The following is a 19,872-nucleotide window of genomic DNA, read 5'->3' as shown; positions in this document are numbered from 1 at the left end:
TAAAGGCGCAATTCTCCTAGCTTGCAAGTCCACGCCCCCCAGCGCGGCTGCGACCCCACTCGGCCTCTAGGGGGCAGAGCCCAACGAGCGGGCGATCTCCCGGACCCGCCCCCCTGGGCTCCCGAAAGCTAAAGCGTGGCAGGGGCCGGGCCGGGGAAGCGGAGGAGGCGGGTCTCCATAGAAACGTCCACCTGTTTCCGGCCAGGCTGTGAGAGATTAGGGGCTGCTGCGGGGGCCAATCTCAGCTAGCTCGCTTTTTCCCAGCTGCCTCTGCGGGAGCGGTGGGTGTTGTACACAATCATCATGGCGGCGGCCGGAGCCCCGGATGGTGAGTGTGGCGGGGGTGGCGAGCGCCCTGTTTGGGCCCAGGTGAAGCGGGCCCCCGAAGGGGATGCGGCCCGGTCCGGTGGGGAGTAGCCTGGCTCGGAAGCGGAGGTCCGGCCTTGCCGGAGCAGGGTTCAGTTCCAGGCCCAACCTGCGGTGAGCGCCCACCCCCTAACCCCCTTGCAGGCATGGAGGAACCTGGCATGGACACGGAGGCCGAGACGGTGGCGACCGAGGTCCCCGCGCGGGCCCTGAACTGCTTGGAGGCCGAAGCCGCGGCGGGGGCGGCGGCGGAGGACTCCTGCGCGGCGCGAGGTAGCCTGCAGCCCGCCCCGGCCCAGCCCCCTGGGGACTCTGCGGCCCAGGCCTCGGTCAGCAACGGCGAGGATGCGGGCGGCGGCGCGGGCAGGGAGCTGGTGGACCTGAAGATCATCTGGAATAAGACTAAGCACGACGTGAAATTCCCCCTGGATAGCACAGGCTCCGAGCTAAAACAGAAGATTCACTCGATTACAGGTAATCGCAGTGGTAATGTCCAGCGACAGGCAGCCTTCCCCACTGCGCCTTTAGATTCCTAGTGCTCGCACTGTGCTGGGCACCGCGCTGGCCACTCTCTTTGCCTCCGCTCCCTCAATGCTGGGAATAGTTCTCCGGAGTAAGTACTAGTATGTCCCTTATTCAGATGGGGAAAATGAGACCCAAGGTGATAGAGCCAGAAAGTGGCTGAGCCGAGATTCAGGCCCGGATCTGACTCTTAGGCCCAGGCTTCCAATCAGTGCTGCCCCAGACATCTCTAATGAAAATCATCTGAGGCACATGTTAAATTCACAGCCCCTAACCCTCTTCCCTGAAGAGTTTGATTCAATGGATCTGGAATGTGGCCAGGAATTTATTTTTAGCAAATATCTTGGGTAAGTCTCATAAGGGAAATTTAGGAAACATTGCTGATGACTATGGTGCTGGCCCCTTCACACATACTCACATTTAGTTTTTAGTCTTGTCTCATTTACAACACTTTACCAACTGAAACGATTTCTTTTTTAAGCTTGCGTTCTGTAGCCTGTGAGCGCATGGTAAAAACAAGAACTTCATTCTTTCTGGTTTCTGTATAACTGAGGCATGTGGATTCTCAGTATTTGTGTCATCAGAGGCTTGAGGAACAACTTGGAATGAATGATAGCTAACATTATTGAACGATGACTTAATGCCTGACACTGCCCTAAATGTTGTTTTATTTCTTAATCCTTAAAAGAAGTCTAAGCAGAAGGAAATCCTGCCATCACAATTATAAAATTTTGGAAACCGGCTCAGAGAGGTTGTGAGTTGCCTGAGTACACAAAGGTGCTGGAGCAGTATTCATTTCCAGGTCTGTTGCCAAACAGTTCTGGTCCAGATACATTTTTCTTTTCTTTCTTTCTTTCTTTTTTTTTAAAGATTTTATTTATTTATTTGACAGAGAGAGAGATCACAAGTAGCCAGAGAGGCAGGCAGAGAGGAGGGGAAGCAGGCTACCCCGCCAAGCAGAGAGCCCGATGTGGGACTTGATCCCAGGACCCTGGGATCATGACTGGAGCCGAAGGCAGAGGCTTTAAGCCACTGAGCCACCCAGGCACCCCCAGATACATTTTTTTATCCCTTCCTTTCATTGTCTCCTTTTCCCAAGGTCTCCCCCCTGCCATGCAGAAAGTCATGTATAAGGGACTCGTCCCTGAGGATAAGACGTTGAGAGAAATAAAAGTGACCAGCGGAGCCAAGATCATGGTAGTTGGCTCCACGATAAATGATGTTTTAGCCGTAAACACACCCAAAGATGCTGCCCAGCAGGGTGCAAAGGCCGAAGAGAACAAGAAGGAGCCGCTCTGCAGGCAGAAGGTGAGTCTGTCATGTGACTGGTAGTCCTGGGAAGTTTGAGGCTTTGTCCTCTGGAGCCTTGGCTGGTTATATTCTCCCTAGAATAAGCTCCTTTTCGGACAGGGTCCATGATGGAAATTTATGGCAGCAGTTGGGTGCGGCTGGCTGTTGAGTGGAGGTGACAACTACCTGAGATTTGCAACTTTGTCTCATCTGGCGGGTCAGTGTGTCTCAAGTCTATTTACTTTAGGATATGACCTTTGTATAGGCAGGCTTCAGACCAGGTATTGAAAGGAATCTGACATGGGTTTCTCTCCTCTAGTGCCAGGGGAAAATGCCACCAGGAGAATTCACCCCCCATTTTGTACAAGTGCTTACATTTGTGTTTTGGTCAGTGGCTTCCCCCAAGTCAACAAGCCATTTCTGGATAGCCATAGAGCTCAGCAGCTTTCAGAGTTCCTCTGAAGCTGACTTTTTCAGGAAGCCTAATGAAGCTGACTCGGAACATAACTATACTGGCTTTGGGTTTGGGTTTTTTTTTCCCTTCTGGTTCATGAAATGGGGGCCTGATTTTTTTTTTTTTTATATCCTGTTGCTCATTTTGGGTGGAAGAGATCCAGTCTTGTCTTGTGCTCATTGTAGCCCTTAAAATTCTTTTTGTAATTAGGAAAAGAGAGTATTTTACTGCAGAGGGAACTGGTAGGAAGAACCATCACTTGCAACCTTACCACCCAGCAAACCCCACTCATTGTCATGGAGTCTCTTGGCCACGGCTAGCAGCTTTCCAGGAAAACAGATAGTCTCAACTTAACCTGTGTCCCGAGTACAGTAGGTCAATTTGGGGTTTTTTTGTTTGTTGTTGTTTTTCCTGTTTTGGTTTTTTTTTTTAAGAACAGTTTGAACCAAGATCAGTTTTAGTGACTCTAGGCACCAAGGCATATGGCTAGTAGTGTGAGAAGGATACAGTTTTGTTATAGGCCCATAATCCTCTCTGTGTGCTTCCAAAACCTGACCAGGCATTAAAACTTGACCAGCTACATTATATGTTTATTAAAATAAATTAATTAAAAAAAAAACTTGACCAGAATTAGTGTGAATGCCCATGTTTTGCTGTAGGAACATTAATGTGTTTGAATGACAAGGTACTGCCCCAGATCCTAGAGAGGATAACGTGTAACATATTTTAAGCCATATTGTTTATTATAAAGTCTGTAAGAGTTGGTTCTTATAATCTAGAACATTTGCCTATAAGGTTTTATTTTTTATTATTTTTTTTTTTTTAAAGATTTTATTTCTTTATTTGACAGACATAGATCACAAGTAGGCAGAGAGGCAGGCAGAGAGAGAGAGGGGAGGAAGCAGGCTCCCTGCTGAGCAGAGAGCCCGATGCGGGGCCCGATCCCAGGACCCTGGGATCATGACCTGAGCCGAAGGCAGAGGCTTTAACCCACTGAGCCACCCAGGCGCCCCTGCCTATAAGGTTTTAGATGAGGAGTTATAAATCCATCTTAACATCTAAAAGGTATTTATTTGGACCCTTTCACCCCCATATATGGGGACAGAATGTAACAATTGACTTTTTTTTCCCATTTGCCTGTTTCCTCTGCCACATACATGAAATTATCAAATGTGAGTATGTCAGAAGTGAGTGAGTGTCCCCACTGGTCACACCCTTGGAATATTACACACTTCTTTTTTTTTTTAAGGAGTTTTTTTTTTTTTAAGATTTTATTTGTTATTTATTTGACAGACAGATCACAAGTAGGCAGAGAGGCAGGCAGAGAGAGAAGGGAGGAAGCAGGCTGCCTGCTGAGCAGAGAGCCCGATGCGGGCTCGATCCCAGGATGCTGGGATCATGACCTGAGCCAAAGGCAGTGGCTTTAACCCACTGAGCCACCCAGGCGCCCCTATTACACACTTCTTAAACATAGCTTTTGAGTTACTGATGGTAGCTTAATAGCCTTAAAACTGTTTTCCACAGCACAGGGACAATTCTTCCAAAAGATGCTTGCGAGGTAGGAGTCAAATTAAGTTGTTAATGTCTGCTGCTCTGTTTCATTGATGCTAGTTATGTGGCCTTAACGTGGCCTAATGAGAGGGACCTGTTCTTCTGGCTTTTTGTCACCCTACTCAGGTATCCGAGGCTGATCCCTATGGGGACCCTTTGCTAGCAGTCTGGCAATACTGAGTCTATCTCCACCAGAGGGTTTCTTCCCTGCCAGTGAGGGTTTGAATTGGCTCATGACCCTGTGGTGCTTCAGTTTGGTGGCGTTGTTGCCCTTCATTCACTTGCTGCCCCATAGTTTCAGCTTTACCATTTGGTAAAGTGACTGGTGATCTATAAAGCCACCAGTGGAGAGGAGACAAGCTCAGGCATTTGGGCTGCTCAAGAGCTGTTTTAGGGAGCCATGAGCCTAATGAGAACCCTTAACAAGCTGCTTCAAACCCTTGGGGGGGGGGGTTGGGCACAGGATCAGAGACTTGTTAATGTCAGCCTGTGGAGTAATTGGCATTTATCTTGGAAATAGGTCTCTCCTGGCCTGTGCAGCTGAGGTTGAGGGCAGGGCAGTGGGGAAGACTTCTGCAGTAGTCTGAGTTTCCATTTGCTAAAGAAATGCCCCTTGTAGGCCATTAGGCTGATCACCAGCATTGTCATAAGTTTCTTTGGAAGTTTAAGTTGACAGAAATGGATGTCATTTTGTACCTACTAGAACACCACCACCATTTGCGGTTCTCTTTAGCCTGATGTTTAGTTCTTTTAGTGGCGATTTTTTTAGTCAGAGGAGGAGATAGTTTATTTGAACTAGCAATCTGGAAACCTTAGTTGCTCTAGAACGTTGTTGTCTAATATAACAGCCATGTAAAGCTTATTAAAATTCAGTAAAATTGAGAACTTAGTTCCTTAGTTACATTAGCCACATTTCAAGTGCTTCCTAGACCAAGTGTCTCATGGCTGCTGTTTTAGGCACCACAGAGGTTGGACATTTCTATCAACAGAGACATCACTGCCAGACAGCACTGCTCTTTAATGTCAAAGGACCCATAATCTGTACACATTGAAAGCTTTTGAACCAAAACAGGAAGGCTTTTTTCCTTTTTTTCGGAAAGGTAGTAATATGACTAACATGTAGTCAGCTATTTCATTTATCATTTCTTCTGACTTACATTCTAGCAACACAGGAAAGTGTTGGATAAAGGAAAGCCCGAAGATGTGATGCCATCTGTTAAGGGTGCCCAGGTAAGCCAGACTCCTTTGTGACAGTTCTGAAAATGCGCCGGGCCCACCTTCTGACTCCCTGAGGTTCCTGTGATCACGTCCTCATGTCCTGTCCCTTTTCCTTCCCTGTCTTTGTTTCTGGTCCCTGTCTCTCACTGTGCTCCTGTGCCTCCAGGAGCACCTGCCAACGGTACCGTTATCCGGCATGTACAACAAGTCCGGAGGCAAAGTGAGACTCACCTTCAAGCTGGAACAAGACCAGCTGTGGATCGGCACTAAAGGTAGGCTCCTGCTCTTGGCCCCTTCCCGGCTTGCTGCCTCGGGCACCCAGCAGCACTCGGTCATGAGTGCGACTGTGCTTCTCCTGAAATCTCTCTCTTCACTGTGCTTTGCGTGCCCCTGGCTTTTTGTCTTTGCTTTTAGATGCTCACCTTCTGTTTGGACCCTTTTCCCTCATTCTTTTCAGTCTTATGTCAGGGCCAGTCCATCAACAGTGGCTCTTCACTTGTACCCAAAATTAGGTCCCAGATGTGTAGTCTGAAGGCCAGGTTTGGCCCCCAGACCGGAGTTTTTTGGATTTACATACATTCTGTAAAAATCAGAGAGATTTCACTTGATCTGATGTGGGGGTTTTTGGGCTTCTCTTGAAAAAAAAAGGAAAAAGAAAAAGAAAAAGAAAAAAAAGTCAAAAGATGTAGGCATTCTGGACCTGCATTCTCACATGGCAGCGATCGGCTGGAGCCAAAGTAGTAGGTTCAGACGAGCCATGTCACAGTCCTCACTGTCCGTGGGCTTCGTATGGAGCCAGCTTTGTTCATGAAATGTCACCTGCCTGGCCCCTGGAGGTCAGAGTTTGTCCCCGTACTGGGTGCATTTTCTTGGTACCGTGGACCCGCCCCTCCCTCCCTGCCTGTTTGTGCTCTGCCTGCCTCCACCTACCCCTGCCTGTGCCTGGTGGGGCGGGCTTGCTGCTTGCTGTTGGCTGGGAATTGTCTCTGACTCTCCTCCCCTTCTATTCCCCCAGATGGTTCAAAGTCTTGTCAGTTACACTCCAGAATTATCTGTGTCCCTTTTTTTTTGCCACTCTGTTGTGCCAATTAAGACTCCTAGCATCTTTAAAGGTTTGTTAAAGTGAGTTAACCTATTTCCCTGCCCTGTCTGTGTTCTGTTTTGTCCTACCCATCTTCCTCCCTGGTTCCCATGCTCAGAAACCTTTGGCCTGGAAGAGCCAAGTTCAAATGCCTAAACGTAGTGTCCAGTGTTGTCAAATTTTAGACCCAGCCTCCTGCCCCGCTTGCCCCGTTACACGCTGTGGGCTTCAGCTGCACCAGCCTGCAATTCCCACCGTGCTCTGCACAGCCTCACGTCTTTGCTCCTGCCGGGCACTTACCTGGAATGCCTTCTTCCCATTCCTCGTTGTTAATAAAATCTCCAGAGGCCCTACTTAAGTGTCCTCTCCTAACGAAGCCTTCCCTGACGCCTTCCCCACCCTCCAAATGAATTGCTGCCGCTTCTGTTCATAGAGCGCTCCGTTTACCTCCCCAGAGCACTCATTACTCTCTGACTTGTCTGTCCCCCTGTTAGATTCCCGGAGGGAACCGAACATGCCTAATTCACCTGGTTCTGGCCAGCACTGTAGGTATTCAGAGTTCGAGGTAAATGCTAAAGAGAGGTATAGGGGGTCCCATCACGTGAGGTTGACTGGTTTCAGGGACAGGCCATTCGGTATGACTCTGCTTCGAGTGGGACCCCAGATTTACAGGAAGTAATCAGCGGGGCAGTGGGGCATGAGGCTTTTTGTCATCCCGAGTGCCAACGCAGGTATTCTCATTTGTCACTCTGCTGGTCCTTAAATAAGTAAACATAGACCAAAATGCCAAAGCGCAGGAGTTTTCTCACAATTTTATGAGAACCTGCTACATCTCCTTCCTTTCACCCTCAACTCTATCTGCATGGTCAGAGCAAGCGTTGCAGAACGTGTAGGGGCTTCCTGAGTCTTCCCACGGGCCTTTCGACCCTTTTCCCCGGTCACACGGTCAGTGCTCGTCCTCCGTAAGCTGCCCTGCGTCTGTCAGACCCTTCCTCATCTGCAACTTCACAGGCGACTTTGCTTAGTTCTCCGTTGTGGCACTGACTTCCCCAGTTCCTGCCTCTTCTTCCACTTGCGCTTTCTCTTCCGGGCAGTCTGCTGGAAGGTAGCTGCTGAGGGAGTTACCTGTGGGCCAGGAGGATAGGTGTGGGCCAGGGAGGCCAGTGAGGACTGCGTCTGTCAGTGCTCATGGGTTCCTCGGGGAGCGTCTCTGTGTTAGGAGGTTGTGTTAGGAAGCGCGTCCTCACCACAGGCCCGAAGTGGACCCTCCTGTACCCGGGGTGGAGGTGTTCTCTCAGCTCGGGGGAGCTGCTGCTTTACCGCTTGGGCACGAAGGCAGCACTTGATAGAATCTGGATAGGTTGGGGTTTCAGGGCTGTGGAAAGTCTCCTTTCTCACCAGCCTGCTGAAAGAGCACGGCCAAGAGTCCTGTCTTCACGGACGACGGGGCTGAGATTTTCACTCCCACGCAGACCACTGTAGCAGTGTGTGGCGGGCAGTGTTCTCGCTGGCCGGGAATCTTGTCCTCTGGGCGTCCTGAGCACCCTCCAAGCAGAACAGCCCGTTCTGGGGAGTTGGCCACCAGCCACCGGCTTCATCTTTCCGCTGGCAAGAAGCTGCTGTGGGATGACCATCCCGGCAGCTGCTTGGCCCCTCTCTCGGTGGGGCGTTTCACAGCGTGACACTCGGGCCGGCTTCTCGCAGCTTCAGCCGTCCCCGTGGTAGCGTGGGAGGTAGCCTCGCAGCCTCGGGCAGGAAACGTGTGAGAACGGGAGAAGCGGCCGGGGGAGTGTGTGCCCAGTGCGGAGGGGCGTCCAGCCTGGTCGAGCTCATTGCTGTCACTCAGGAATGTGGGCCCAGGATCGTGTTTTCAAGAGAAGCCAGAAATGTATCTTTTTGTGTGAAATCTCGGGACCTTTCAAGGTGGCTGGTGTTTTAAAAAGTTTCAATCTTAAAAACAGCTGCCGGTCAGATCCTGCCTGTGGGTCACTGTTTTAGAGCCACTGAAAGTCACAGCCAGAATGGACACCTTCACGTCCATTCTCCCCACCCCCCATTTTTCAGACACCAGGGCCCACGGAATGGAAGTAAAATGTCTCCAGTCACCAGCTAGACTAGAGCCCAGGCCTCTAAATTCCAGGTCTGTTTTTCCCCCCTCATCCATTGGCAGATTCTCTCTTTTCCAGAATTTTCTTTCTGCAAAGGCTGTCATGATTTTTTCTGACTTGATTTAACTTTGCTGAGAACGTCCCGGTCCCTGCTGTGTCTGCTGCTCCTGGGGGGCGGGTTCTTGTTGCACAGACACTGCGCCCCCTCCTGCCTTCATGCCCCGCCCTGCGACACTGGCCTCACTTCCTGCAGGCTCCTCTCACTCCTGCCATCCCTCACTGCCGCCTCTTTCTTACCTGCCACCCTTGAAGTTGCTGCAAAGTGTCTTCTGACCCCCCTGTGATAAGTGATACCTTGAGGGTTGATCGCAAGAGGTTGTAAATGTTTTAAGAGCACTTCCTCAGGTGTGTGTATGTGGAGGGTTGGGGGGTCGGGAGAGGGAAGGGTTGGGGGGAGGGCAAATGAGGAGGATGGGCTAGAGACTAGTTGAAATCCCCAAGCACTCCCTGCCTGTGCGAGCCATAGGGGCATGCTGTTGCCTCTGTTCTCGGTCCTCTTGACTGCCACTCCCCCAGGTGCCAAAGACCTTAGCCAGTGCTGGGCTCAGGCGAGAAGGCTGCAGTGGAAATCCTTGGGTGTTTATAAATTGCCAGACTTTAAGAAAATCACACAGGAAAGCACTATCTCTGCTCTCAGAGACCTTTAATATATGCTGTGGCCAGTCCTGTTCCTGTTTGCTCCCAAGAAGTTCCCATCTGCCAAGCAGAGCCCTGGGTGCGGTGGTCAGACGACCCTGTCCCATCTCCTTAGAGCACGTGGGAGACTTGAGATTACAGTAGAACCCAGAGCCACCAGCCCTGATAAGGGACTGCTGAGTCACAGGAGTGGACAGGAGGGCCTTTGAGTAATCTCTGTAATCCCTCTCAACTAGAGCGGACTGAGAAATTGCCCATGGGCTCCATTAAAAATGTGGTCAGTGAACCTATCGAAGGACACGAAGACTACCACATGATGGTAAGTAGCCCGGCGTGGTTTAGCCTCTCACTGCACTCCCGCTTCTGCTCACCTAGCAGGGACCGGAGTTCTAACGAAGCTCTCTTAACCGAAGAAGCAAACTCAGTATTCTGAAGACGCACAATTTTAAGACCCTGACATTTTCTTCATCTCCTTAGAACTCAATCCATGACCTGTTCCTAAGTTTATTTTTGCAACACCCAACCCTCTAATCACTTTAAAGGGGATATGTTTTCATAGCTCTATCTTCCTGTCATTTTTATTATTTTTGTCTTTAGATCAGGAAAATAAACACAAAGAGGAGGATTGGCTTGTGGGTTTTCATCTTAAATTTTGTCCTGCGTATAAAACAAAATCTCCCACTAGCCTTGGCATTTGTGAGGACACAGACAGTCCCGCTTCTGTGGTGGTGGTGCTCTTCCCAGGTGGCTGAGGACATCGTGGGGAGGACGGGGTCTGTGGTCGTCATCCCGCACGGAGGTTTACTCTGAAGAGAGCAGGCTGTTCTTTCTCGAGATAGAATGTTTGGAGGCATTCCCCAAGTTTGTACAGAGCAAAGCCGGGAGTTCAGGGATGCAGGGCGTGGAGTGAAGTGCAGTGCTCGGGCACGCCCCCGAATTTTCCCAGCATGGTTGGGAGGGGCTGCTTTAAGAGTGAAGTTTAGTTACTCCAACAGGGACCTGCCCTGAGCCAGCCGTAGGATGGGGCAAGGGCTGCCTGCCTTTTCCAGCCGAGGGGGGCAGATTTTTTAGCATGCAGCCACCAGTGCTATGGCTATGTCAGCCCCGTTGCAGGGCTGAGGAGCGGCTAGTGCTTTGACCTGTGCATCGGGGTTACAGAGGTCCCCAGCAGAGGGAGGCGTTGGAAGATCCCAGGGAAAGTGGGATTTGGTTGTAGGGAGGTCTCTGCACAGATGGCCGGGCCCGTCTTTTGCCCTGTTGGTGTCTGTGCTGAAGCCAGTCCATGATTGGGCTTGCAGTCTCGGCACTGCAGGCTCCTGGGTGTCCTGAGAGTGACTGCGTCACTGGGGCTGCTGCCCTTCCGCCCCTCATCCTTAAAGGATTGCAGACAGATTTGTTCTGCCTACTCATTTATTTTTCCCGTTTACGAAGTTGGCTTCTAGATATTGTCAGCTGGGCCCCTTCGCTCCCTTTTGAAATGTTCATCTCCCCCATGTTGCCCTGTGGCATTCGCAGCCCCGCTTTGCAAACAGCCTGGTGAGTGGGAGTCCCAGCAGGTTGAGAGGACCATCTCAGACATCCTTTAGGAAATCAGTTCGGACGGCTAATGCTTTAATACTCAGTTCAAATGCTTATATTTCTCTCGGGTCATTTCTGGCAGAGAGGAGTGCTGATAGTCCCTTCTCTTTACCAAACGCCATGGAGTGGCACCTTGACCTCTGTCTGAATGAAAGTACTCTGCTCATTTTGCAGGTGTCATTTCAGCAGCTAGATTAATGGTGTCATAGTTCACATCAGAGAGGGATGGCTGTGCTTTCATTCTTAGGGAAATGTTTAAAAAAGTAGAAGAGAACAGAGAAGACTATAACAAACTCAGATATCCATCACCAAGAAATGACTGTCATAAATATTCTGTGAATTGCTTTAAACTGTTTTTTTTTTAATAAAAGAAAATCTACCCACAATGAATACGTCCCCATTGTCTTCCCCTCCCCCATTACCATGAGCATGATTTCTCATGTGGATCCTTCCCAGCTCTCTGCTTTGTGTTTGTATAAATCCATGAACAAGATGCAGTACTGTTTTGTGTTTTTTTCAGTTTTCATAAAAGGTATCATGGTATGTATCGTTCTGCAACCAGCTGTTTTTGGTTCGACATTGTGATTTGTCTCTATCAACTGTAGCTCCGGTTCATACCTTTGAAAAAGGATCCCTCATTCATACAAATAGGCCACGTCCCTTTTAATTGTGTGTTTCCTAACCGATGGAGACGTAGGTTGTTTCCAGGTCGTTACCCGTTGTGACGGTGCTGCTGTGAACATTTCAGATCTGTTTCTTTATGCACGTGTGACAGTTTTTCTAGGGCAGTGGTTCTCAAACTGGTCTCTGGATCAGTAGCACGACATTGCCTGGCAGCTTGTTAGAAATGCAGATTCTCTGGCCTCCTTCTCTGGTCGGACCTCCCAGATCAGACGCTCTAGGGGGTGGAGCCCAACTAGTCTGTTCTAACAAGCCTTCTGGATGCTCCTGATGCACACCCAAGTTTGGGAGCCACTGCTTTAGGCTCGGCTATGCTTAACTCTCCCACCACCTTTGTCGGGGGGCGGGGTACAGGAGAATACTCCCTGTGTGCGCAGTGTTTCCCCTTCCCTTAGGTACCTTCCTTCTCAGCCCCCCCATCCCCACCCCCCATGTTTGTCGCGCTGCCTGCTCCGTCTCCCGACCTCTGAAGTACCGCTTGGTTTTCCTTTTTCCCTTCCAGGCGTTTCAGTTGGGCCCCACGGAAGCCTCTTACTACTGGGTGTACTGGGTCCCAACTCAATATGTGGATGCAATCAAAGACACTGTGCTGGGGAAGTGGCAGTATTTTTGAAAGCACTTTCACCTCTGGCCCAGGAGACTGACCCAAAGTGAAGGACATTGCTGGGAGAGGCCTGCAGCATCCCTGGATTTCAGAGTTCTGGGACTTTGTTCAAAAACAAACAAAAAACCTATATCCACTCTAAGGTGATGTGGTGACTGAAGCCAGAGGTGATGTACTTTCACCATTAGCTTAATTTTAACTTAAAATCACCGGTTCCCTTTTCTGGCAGTCAGCTTCATACCATTTTTAAAGTCCATACGGTGGAAATCAATAAATCTGAGTTCCGAGCACGTTGTGTGGAATACTGTTCAGTGCGTTTGAGAGGAGATCTGCCAGTTTTATTTAGAAAGGAATGATCAAAAGCTTGCTGGTTTCCTTTTTATTTTATTTTATTTTTTAAGCGATTTCAACTGAGATATTTTCATAAATCTTCGGTTGCAAACATTTGGACTGCGTTGTGATGAATTGGGTTTTGGTTTTGGTTTTTCTTATTTAAAATTGTATGCAAAATGAAGGGGGGGTTAGTAAGCCATATTTTTCTGTCCATGGATTCAGATTTAATTCTTTTCCCTTTTTTATGTTCTCACTTCCTAGATTTGAATTTTTGTTTTAAAAACCCAAAGATGTCAGTTCCTGATTTTGTACCTCGTTGATGCTTCCTCTCCTGGCCTCCCTCCCACCATGCTGCTGCTCGAGAATGCACGGCTGGAGAGGAAGAGCTGTTTGGTCTAGGGCAGGGAGCGTGTGCACCTGCTGTGCCACGTGTTGAGCAGCAGAGTGTCTCACCATGACTCCCCTCTAAACGTCTTGCCCCTTGGACCCCAATATCTGGGGAGTTCCACCTGCTGGTGTCCTGGTTGTCTGGTGCCCTCACTGATAGGGCTTTGAGGCCCAGCCTGGCATGGGTGTGCCTGGGCTGCACTGCCCAAAAGCCACAGCTCCCAGGCCGACAAAGTCCTCTTGAAGGAGGAGCTGGATGGAAGACCATTCCTATAGCCCTATAGCCACAGGCCCAGATCCTTCTTTCTTTTGAAGTTCCGAGAAACTCTTAAGCAGTCCAACGATTATTTCAATTATGCTTCTCCATTTGGTCCTTCTGCTCATGCATTATGTTCAAGTGTCCTTCATCCCAGGTTCAGAGATGCTGCCTTTCCCAATAAAAGACATGTTGACCTAGTGGGTTGGCCGATGTGCTTAAACATCGAAAATGTGATAAATTGCTTTCGTGATTAGCTCACCCTCTTCTGGTTTTAGCCCTTAAGTTCTTGGTACACGTGAGCTTCTGTTGTCTCCTTACGGCTCGATGAACTCGGACACGAGGGCGAGTCTCTTGGTGAATGATACCCTTTGTGCTCTTCGCTGTTTCCCTGCTGGCTGTCTTTGCAATTCTCCTCTCCCTGGCTGCAGGCTCTCATAGTAAGTTTTGGTGAGAGATTTTCCAAACTTCGCATTCTGGATTCTAGGCTGTTCCCCCTCATCCTGTGAAATGTAATTAGCATGTGTTCGCCTCAGATGACTAACCCTTGTGAGCCAGTTCCTGGTGACGCTCTGCGCCCTTCCCTTCCAAGCCGTAGTTCAGGAATCCAGCCCATGTAGACAGACTCGTGCTTTTCACGGGGTAGCCCTTGCCCAGTTACACATCTGGGCAGGGAACTCTACTCTTGCTTTTTGGGGGGGGCATACGTACCTCTTGTGAAGTGTAGCATCCAAGAAACCGCCTGTTCGTCATCCCTCGAAGGAGCAGTCGCTGCGGCTTTTCTGTCCTCATTGGCTTGCAGTTCCTGGAGAAAAAGGGCCGCTTTGCTACTTGTCAGAGCCTCCCTCTGCAGCGCACGGGTCTGCAGAGGAAACGCTGCCGTAGCAAGCAGAGGGTCCTCTCAGTCTGAACACTGCCCTCTTTTGTCGGCCAGCGCCCCTGTCCTGGAGACGTGTCCTGACAGTGCCACACACCCACCTTTGTTCTCGTGAAGCAGGTGTCTCCATCCCCAGACTGGCCTCGCAGTGCTGCTCTCAGAGGCCCTTCCCGCCAGGTCTCCTTGTTTGCCCTGTTCAGTCGCTGCCCGTGCCCTCTGTCCCCCTCACCTTCCTCCCAGTGAGAGCGTATATGTCCCCTTGTCTCCCTGCTCCCCAAGGGCCAAACTGCTTCTCACTCAGGCTGCTGTCATTTCTAGACAGGACCAAAGCCTGCGTGAGTCTTTTTATTTTACGTAAAATGGTGCTTTTTTCCTTACTTCAAAATACTATATATAAATAATAATGTCAACGACATCTTTTCGTACAGAGCCGTTGGAGTATTGCTTTACAGAGCTCAGTAAATTTGCTAGAACGATCTCGAGCTCTAGCTCCTGACCCTGTCTGCATGGAGACCTTGCTGGGAGCCCTCGGGAGAGCAGAGGTGGACAGCACCAGAAGCCACTGGGAGAAGTATTTGACTAAGATCCATGTCTGGGTCACAGCAGTATTCCCGGTTTTTCCCTCGGTCCCGTGAGCGGTCTCTTCCTAACCTTGTTTTCGGTCCAGAATGTTCCGACTAAATCTGTGTTAGCAAATTGAAGTCCTTGTCCCCCTCGGTGGCATCACAGTGTTAATTTGTCCTCAGGATTGTTTCTGTGCAGTTCCTTCGCTGGGGTTGTGCCCTCCCTCACCGTGGCAGAGGACGGGCACCAGGAGGAGCTGGTCCTGGGGAGGGGCTCGGCGCGCAAGGAGCCAGGCTCGACATCTTTTCCCTGTGGGGAGCTTCGCCGAGCCTCCCCAGGGGCTGCTTTCTCCTCCAGGCTTTGTGCTGGCGATCATCCTCCGGGGCTTTGCTCACGGACGGCAGGCCTTTCTTCCCTCCCTGAGACCACTGGCAGAGCAGTGACAGGGTCACCCGTGCCAGACGCCAGGCCCTCGCAGCTCCGTTTCTGTCAGTCCGGTCCTCTGAAAAGCTGACTCGCGAGCTGCTGGAACTCCTCTGGTATGAAGTATTTTAGTTGAAGCTGGGCCTTTTGCAAGTAGCGTTCGCTCTTTTTAGATGAGACTGAACTGAGCTAAGGGTGCTCCGTGGACACCGTGGGGGCCAGCGAGGCCTCGGTAGGCTCCTTAGTTGCTGCTCTGCCTTACAAGGCCCAAAGAGACCAACTCTGCCACTTGGCCACGTCTCAGAAAAGTTGCCATATTTCAGCCAGAAGGGACTTGCTTTCCTCTTCTCTTCACTTTAACCACGTGCCTGGAGGAGCCATCCTGGCTCTTGCACTTGGCCCACCCTTTCTCTGCTGGGGCAGCGAAGGGGAAGGGATAGACTCCGTGTGCCAGGGCCATGCAAGGGCAGGCTTGCTTTCCACCCCATCTTCTGAGGGAGACCTTTCTCTTGCTCCTTGCTGCTCTCTTCATGCCTGTTGTCTTGGAAAAGGATGGTCCCTTTGTCTGAAGGCTTTGTGAGGAAGGCCTCTCCGGCGAGGACTGGCACCTGTTTCCTTCCTAATAGGGCCGGCCGGCCTCTCCGGACTTACAGGTGGTCAGGAGCCCTCCGAAGTGCAGAATTTCTGGCACCTCGACCTGCCAGGCTGGGTGGTTCTACTGCTTTCTAAATTTCTAGAAACCTCTTTCCTTTTCTTTCTTAAAGAGTTCTGCAGAATTATTTGACAATATACGTAAGTACCATGTTTCCTTGTGGTGTGCACTCTGTTCTGGTTTCTGTTTTTAAATCAAATGCCTGTTTGGGAGGAGATGAACGTATTTAGTCTATTAGATCTGCGCTGCTGGATTTTTTTTAAAGTGTAACCTTGACTAGCTGTCTTATTGTTTATCCTGTAAGATTAGTCTATCAATTAAAGTTTGATAATTAATTGCGTCTCCTTTTCCTTCCAATTTTTCATGCGCCTGCTCCATACTGGGGATAGACCGATATTTGGGACTAGGCCTGGGGTGTGTGGTTTTTGGGTTTTTTTTGCCAGCTGTGGTCTGCTGTGTCACGCTTATTTATTTGGCTTTAAGTATATCCAAATTTGTTCCTATGCAAAACAGTTGGTACAATGACTCTGGTTTATTTCCTCTGTTAGCCAGAATGACCAACTGGTCAGTCAGACGCACTCAGGTTAGGGCCGCCTTCCTCTGTGCTCTGGCCTCCAGGCATCAGAGGGAAGCTGCTTCCCGTCCTTATGCTTTCTGACTAGTACCCTAGTGGGGGTAGTGCCCGAGGGGGGGAACTGTTTCCCCAAACAGGACAAAACAGTCCTTGGCATGAGGAGTCATTATAGTTGGTCACAGCTGGTTTTGACCCAGTATCATCCACGGGGCCCTCTCTCCTCTGCACACTTTGTAAATGTTCCTGAAGGTTCTGGTCAAGTTGCCCTTCCCTGACACACAAACACCCTCCCACCCCCTGTTTTCCCAGTATCTCAGTCCCAAAGCAGTGCTGCCAGGTCCTTAAAAGATCTGCTCTGTGGGGGAGACAAGGGTGGACTGTGCCACGTGCTGTACATTGGCTGTTGCCCACCTGGAGAATCTTCCGTGTGCTCAGAGGGTGCTGGGGGATTTTATGCCGGTTTTGAAGTTATTTCAGGCACCTTCAAACTTACAGGATGATCGACTGTCCTCAGATGGAGAATGAGATGAACTCCAGCCTGAATATCTACAGTACCTTTTGGGGAGAGGTCTAGCATTCTCTCAGCAGTAGTAACTAACATCCCTTTCTGCGGTAGGGACCCCACGAACCAGACAGTCATGAGGGCAAGAGGCAATGACTTCTTCCTACTCTGGCTCGAGAGGTGCTCTGGTTGGCCCATCCATGCTGTGGGAATATGATGTGCTTCTCCCCCATGAGCTCTGTGCCAACAGTACTTGGCTCCTTTGAGCCAGAATTAACCCCTCTGGCTTTCCCTAGTTTACCAAGACTAATTTTGATCTGAAGCCTTGTTAGCCTTACCCTCCTTGATAGAACCTTTCCTACCGCTCACCCCGTTTTGTAACTCTGAATTCTCAAATTTGCTTTCGTTTTACCCCCCTCCCACTTACCTAATTTTGATTCCTCGCTGTTTTCCCCTTTTTTACTTTGTTTTGTTTTGGACATTTTGAAACCTACAGAAAGTTGAAACATGCTACAGTGACCACCTCATACTTTTCACCTAGCTTTTACCATTTCTTAAAATGTTAACCACACATGCTTGCTTTCTTCCCTAGGCACACGTGCACTTTATTTTACCACCATGTTTGACAGACATGCTGACATCATGGCATTGAGCACTGGTCTCAGAATGACTGTCATACCTTATCACAACAGCATTGTCTTCCCCAAGAAAACTCCTCTATCGATTCAGTAATACCTGATAAACAAACCAAAGTATCTTCTAGAGCTAGTTTTTCCCAACTCGTAATCTTCATGTGCGTTCAGATTTATTTGAGAGGACGAGCTGTGGGGAGAGGGGAGACTCTTAAGCAGACTTCCCGCTGAGTGTGGAGCCCAACGTGGGGCTTGATCCTGGGACTCTGAGATTATGACCTGAGCCAAAATCGAGAGTTCAGACGCTTAACTAACTGAGCCACCCAGATGCGCCTGTTCTTAAATCTTTATGACAATCTTGTGTTTTTTTCAATACCATTTTATCTTTTCTATTGTTGCTAGTCTTGGTTTTTCTGTCTCACCTAAAAGGAATTTCGCCCATATATTTCTTTCGTTTTAATTTACACTGTGACCCCCAGATCTCCTCTTCCATTCTTGTTCTGAGTCTTTGCTCTTTTTTATGTCGTGGGTTTGTCATGGTTGGTCAGAGCCAAGGTTCCAGAGGCTGGGGCAGGGGCACAATCCTCCCATCCGCTGATCACTCTGGCTCCCCTCCCACATCCAAGTCCAGGACCTACAGACTTGAGGGCTCCAGGACTCAGAACTCTTGGTTTTTGGCGACAGTCTTGATTCATATGACATAAGCAGAGTGATTTGGCTCCCGTAACCAGAAAATCCAGAATCTCAGACCTAGCCCGGTGCAGGCGCTCGAGTCAGGTTGTCAGGAGCCTGGCCGGCTAACCCCCACTCTGCTTTGCCAGATAGAGCTCTCAGGGCGCTTGTTGCCCCTGCCCTCCACAAACACACAAACGTGGGAATCTTTGCATCTAAGGCATGTCCTGGTTGACCATTCTTGGTCTGGGGCTTTCAGACACTCCAAACTAGAAAACAGCAGCTCTGGCAGACCACCTAGCAGCGTTTTGACCTCCTGCTAGATCCCAAGACAAGCTACTTGGTAGGGGACTTGCACACATTGCCTTTAGGTCCTGTGACACCAGCTCATTCATCGATCTTTAACTGGGTGACGGGCACTGGGTCAGATTATTCACCCGCGTTGTTGCCAGCCCTTCACCACATCCCTGGTCGCCCCCTGCTCCACCCGTTAGAGGAGATGGGCACAGAGAAGCTAACCACAAGCCAGGCTTGCGTGCCTGCCAGAGGCTACCATTCAACGCCGGGCTTCACCTGTAGCTAGCCTGTGCTCTGGGATAGCAGCTTATGGTGGAGAACTGATCGGCTACTTTGTTTTCTTTTGTAGACTTTCTTCTTTCCCTGGTTTAGCTGTAGGTGTGTTAAGAACGCTAACTTGTGAATACCCAACTTTTGTAGCAACATGGACAGGACTGGAAGAGATTATGCGGAGTGAAATAAGTCAAGCAGAGAGAGTCAAGTATCATACGGTTTCACTTATTTGTGGAGCATAACAAATAATATAGAGGACAAGGGGAGATGGAGAGGAGAAGGGAGTTGAGGGAAATTGGAAGGGGAGGTGAACCATGAGAGACTATGGACTCTGAAAAACAACCTGAGGGTTTTGAAGGGGCGGGGGGTGGGAGGGTGGGGAACCAGGTGGTGGGTATTGGGGAGGGCACAGATTGCATGGAGCACTGGGTGTGGTGCAAAAACAATGAATACTGTTACGCTGAAAATAAATAAATGTAATAAGAAAAAAAAAAGAACGCTCACTTGTGTTTGTAAGTTCTGTTTTTAAACTTTGAACCCTGACATTTATTAATTGGCTACCATGTTAAAAATGAAAACAGTAGAGACGCCTGGGTGGCTCAGTTGGTTAAGCAGCTGCCTTCGGCTCAGGTCATGATCCCAGCGTCCTGGGATCGAGTCCTGCATCGGGCTCCTTGCTCCACGGGGAGCCTGCTTCTCCTCTGCCTGCCTGTGCTCTTTCTCTCTCACTCTAACAAATAAATAAGTAAAATCTTTAAAAAATAAAATGAATACAGTAATACATGTACTTGCTAAAAAAATTTCAAGTGGTAGGTAATCCTCTCACTCAGTTCTTAGGTCTGATCCATCCTTGAAGGAGGTAAAAGTCACACATGTAAGGATCCATCCCAGGAACTGAGGGTCAGTCATTCTCACTTCAAGCCCTTAAGGCTGAGAGCTTAACTCAGTGGGGACTTAGCAGGGTGGAGGGAACTAGCACTGGGGAAGTGCCTGGCAGACACTCAAGACTCCAGCCCCGTGGCTCCAGTCCGGAGTTTTTCTTGAGCTCTTGCTGGTTATTTGTCATCTGCTTGGGTATCCTGCAAACAAATCCAACAGTCCCCAACTGAAATTCTATTGCCCTTAGTTCTGTCGCCCTTCAGACAGCAACTCGAGCAGCACCCACGCCATCCACTTGAGATCCTAGGCTCCTACCTTTTTTATCTGACCAAGTGCTGCCATTTTTATTCCCAGAATATCTTCCCAGTCCATCCCTTGTCCTCCCAATCCCCAAATCTGCAT

The 19,872-nt window shown here is 49.6% G+C and overlaps 1 protein-coding gene across 5 annotated transcripts; it reads left to right on the top strand.

The window, feature by feature from the left end:
* Nucleotides 1–109: 109 nt before the first annotated feature.
* Nucleotides 110–18,794, top strand: UBFD1 (ubiquitin family domain containing 1). 5 transcript variants are annotated; one of them, XR_013968473.1, is made up of 8 exons: nucleotides 155–328; nucleotides 511–840; nucleotides 1,988–2,196; nucleotides 5,348–5,413; nucleotides 5,568–5,673; nucleotides 6,977–7,027; nucleotides 9,523–9,605; nucleotides 12,048–12,439. XR_013968473.1 is itself a non-coding variant. In XM_080831720.1 (8 exons), the coding sequence occupies exons 1-7, from the start codon at nucleotides 304–306 to the stop codon at nucleotides 9,601–9,603; spliced, it is 888 nt and encodes a 295-aa protein (XP_080687846.1). In that variant the 5' UTR covers nucleotides 155–303; the 3' UTR covers nucleotides 9,604–9,605; nucleotides 12,048–12,439. The 5 variants fall into 5 exon arrangements, 4 of the variants coding, with proteins under 4 accessions (XP_080687845.1, XP_080687846.1, XP_080687847.1 ...); XM_080831720.1 differs by having other exon boundaries at nucleotides 6,977–7,047; XM_080831719.1 differs by lacking the exon at nucleotides 6,977–7,027 and having other exon boundaries at nucleotides 110–328.
* Nucleotides 18,795–19,872: the final 1,078 nt, after the last annotated feature.

The sequence above is a fragment of the Martes martes genome (assembly GCF_963455335.1).
Source record: "Martes martes genome assembly, contig: SUPER_18_unloc_1, whole genome shotgun sequence".
Lineage (NCBI taxonomy): Eukaryota > Metazoa > Chordata > Mammalia > Carnivora > Mustelidae > Martes > Martes martes.
This window is presented reverse-complemented; position numbering and strand designations above follow the sequence as displayed.